Source organism: Ipomoea nil, unplaced genomic scaffold (assembly GCF_001879475.1).
Source record: "Ipomoea nil cultivar Tokyo-kokei standard unplaced genomic scaffold, Asagao_1.1 scaffold3069, whole genome shotgun sequence".
Classification (NCBI taxonomy): domain Eukaryota; kingdom Viridiplantae; phylum Streptophyta; class Magnoliopsida; order Solanales; family Convolvulaceae; genus Ipomoea; species Ipomoea nil.
In genome coordinates, this window is record NW_017619497.1 from 3,383,051 (window position 1) to 3,385,660 (window position 2,610).

Sequence of the window (2,610 nt, forward strand, 5' to 3'; positions counted from 1 at the left end):
AAATAATATTTTTTATATGGATTTCTTCCACATTACACCGCTAATGCCTTATTATTATTATTATTATTATTATTATTATTATTATTATTATTATTATTGTTATTATTATTATTACAAGTTAATAAAACCCTGGTCAAGACGTCAACAAATGAGAACATAGAATATAAGAAAGCGTGTAATTATATTCCAGCTTGGTTTCGCCCCTCTGACATTTTTACAAAGTCAAACCAATCCAAGGAATGGGCAAAAGCCAAAAGGCCAAAACCCCAAAACCAGCTCCCTTTTTGTCCCATGCGTTCACTGAAATTTCACAAAAAAATAAAATCATTAATTTTTTTTTTTTTAAAAAAAAAAAATCTGTCTTTAAATATCCATCGATAAAGCATCACAAAGTCAGCGCCATTCATCTCTCTACCTTTTCACCTTCTTCATATCATCTTCTGCTAATCGCTTGGATTCGATGATGATGGCTCAGTGCGCTGGAGGAGACGGGGCCTTACAAGCCGTCGTTCATGGATCCTCCAACCGTGATTCCGCCGCCTCCGGCGGCGCTAGTTTCGGAGCGTTTGACGGTCGGGTGTCGCCGGACGAGGATTTCGGGCTGTTTGAGGATGTTTTCGGGACGGAGATGACTAGGATTTGGAACGGTGATGAACTGGAAGAGCTTTACAAGCCATTCTACCACCCATTCTGTGCTTCTTCGCCCGTTTGTTTCCCTAAAGAAGTCAACCAACAACCGGCTGTCGAACTACAAGATGATTATCAGAAGCCGCCGCCGGATGCTCCTCCGGCGGCGGCGGCGGCGGTTTATGTGCCTAAATATAAAAGAAGGTTAGTGGATGATAAGAAATAAGAAAGTTTTTCTGATCTGGGTAGTTACCTTTTGGTTTAAGCTAAGTTGTTGTGTGTCTGTAACTTTTTGACAGGAAAAGTGAGCATAAAAGAGTGGTGCTTCAGGTACCACTTGAAGAGCTTTCTGATGATAAGTGGGCTTGGCGAAAGTATGGCCAAAAACCTATCAAAGGTTCACCATATCCAAGGTAATGATTCCTTTGATGTAATTAAGAATAGTCTTAACTCGGCAGCTCAAGTGGTCATAGAGGTGAAAGTTGGAAAGAAGAAAAATAATTTTAACTAATTACAACTTTAATCAGTTGATTTAAAAATTGTAAATCTGGGTGACCAGACAAATTAATCAGTCAATTGAATTGATAACTATAAGATTACACCATTTTAGTTTGAGCCAATCAGCTATGTAATTTATATTGGTTGCCGGCTAGGGTTATATGGCAGCTGAATTTACTCTCGGATAATAGTTACATACGAGTTTCCCTAATCACAACAAAAATTGTAAATTTGAGTTCGAGCTCTATATTTTAGTTGTTACTCGATCCGATATTCCAATCTGTGGTATATTTGACTAGATTTTGGGAAGTAATTTGATTAATTAAGGTTAATTAAATGGATAAAATTAAATAAAATATGCATGCAGGAGCTATTACCGGTGTAGCAGCTTAAAAGGTTGTCTGGCGAGGAAACAAGTGGAGAGAAGCTGTAGCGAAGCTGGGATGTTCATCGTAACCTACACGGCGGAGCACTGCCACAGCCAGCCGACCCGCCGGAATTCCCTAGCCGGGACCATCAGGAACAAGTTTCCTACGGCGGCGGCCTCATCAAAAAAACCCCAAGATTATTATTACAGTGAAGACGGCCTGCAGGATCACCCTCCGGCATCATTCATGTCTCCGGCGGTTGTTTCTCCGGCGATGGTAAAAGAGGAGGAGAAAATGGTCGATGAAAACGAGTACAATAATAATATTAATGTCAAATACGACGTGGAGGATGATTTCTTTGCTGGGCTAGACGATCTTGATGGACTTATTTCTCACTTTTCTTCTCCCTGTGATCAATCTTTTCTCTATAGCTAGCCCGGCCCGGCCCGGCCCGATTATAGATTTTTTTTTTTTTTTTTTAAATTTTTAAAGAGCAAAAAACAATTATAAAGTGTTATTAAAAATTTAAAACAAAATTTCTAAGTTTTTGATACTTTACTTTGTAGTTTGTAGCTAGCTAGTCATCACTCGTCAGCTTTGTACATTATATTATCCCATTTCATGCATGAAGAGATCATTTAGTAATTGTATTTATGTTATTTATTTATTTATTTTTATTGAAAGAATGATATTCTGGATTCAAATTAATGTAATTAATGGTGAGATAATTAACAATAATTTGCATCATCTCCTAAGCCATGGGTGAAGCCTTAAAAAGTCTAATCAGTAATCATCTCCCCTTAATCTTTTGCTCAAATCATATCATCTCTGCTTAATCTTTGATTTACAAGAAAGCTCTGCCCTCATTATTCAAATGTGTATACTCGATGAAACACATCTTATGATCCTAGTTGGCGAATCATGATGATGTAAACTAGTCTAAATTGTTCACAAGCAATAGAGTCAAATTAAGAAGATCAATCGATAAAGTTAATTTTAGAAGCTTGTGATTATAATGTAACGTTTATCTGTTACTATTATTATAACATTAGGATAAGTTATGATAATATTCAGTATTTGATATGTGGTGCAACACTAATAACCTAATAGCTAGACT

At 37.0% G+C, this 2,610-nt stretch overlaps 1 protein-coding gene across 1 annotated transcript; it reads left to right on the plus strand.

The window, feature by feature from the left end:
* Window positions 1-370: 370 nt before the first annotated feature.
* Window positions 371-2,160, plus strand: LOC109164677 (probable WRKY transcription factor 29). Its single transcript, XM_019313208.1, has 4 exons — window positions 371-831; window positions 927-1,040; window positions 1,493-1,939; window positions 1,980-2,160. Exons 1-3 carry the CDS (start codon window positions 461-463, stop codon window positions 1,926-1,928), a joined length of 921 nt encoding a protein of 306 aa, XP_019168753.1. The 5' UTR covers window positions 371-460; the 3' UTR covers window positions 1,929-1,939; window positions 1,980-2,160.
* Window positions 2,161-2,610: the final 450 nt, after the last annotated feature.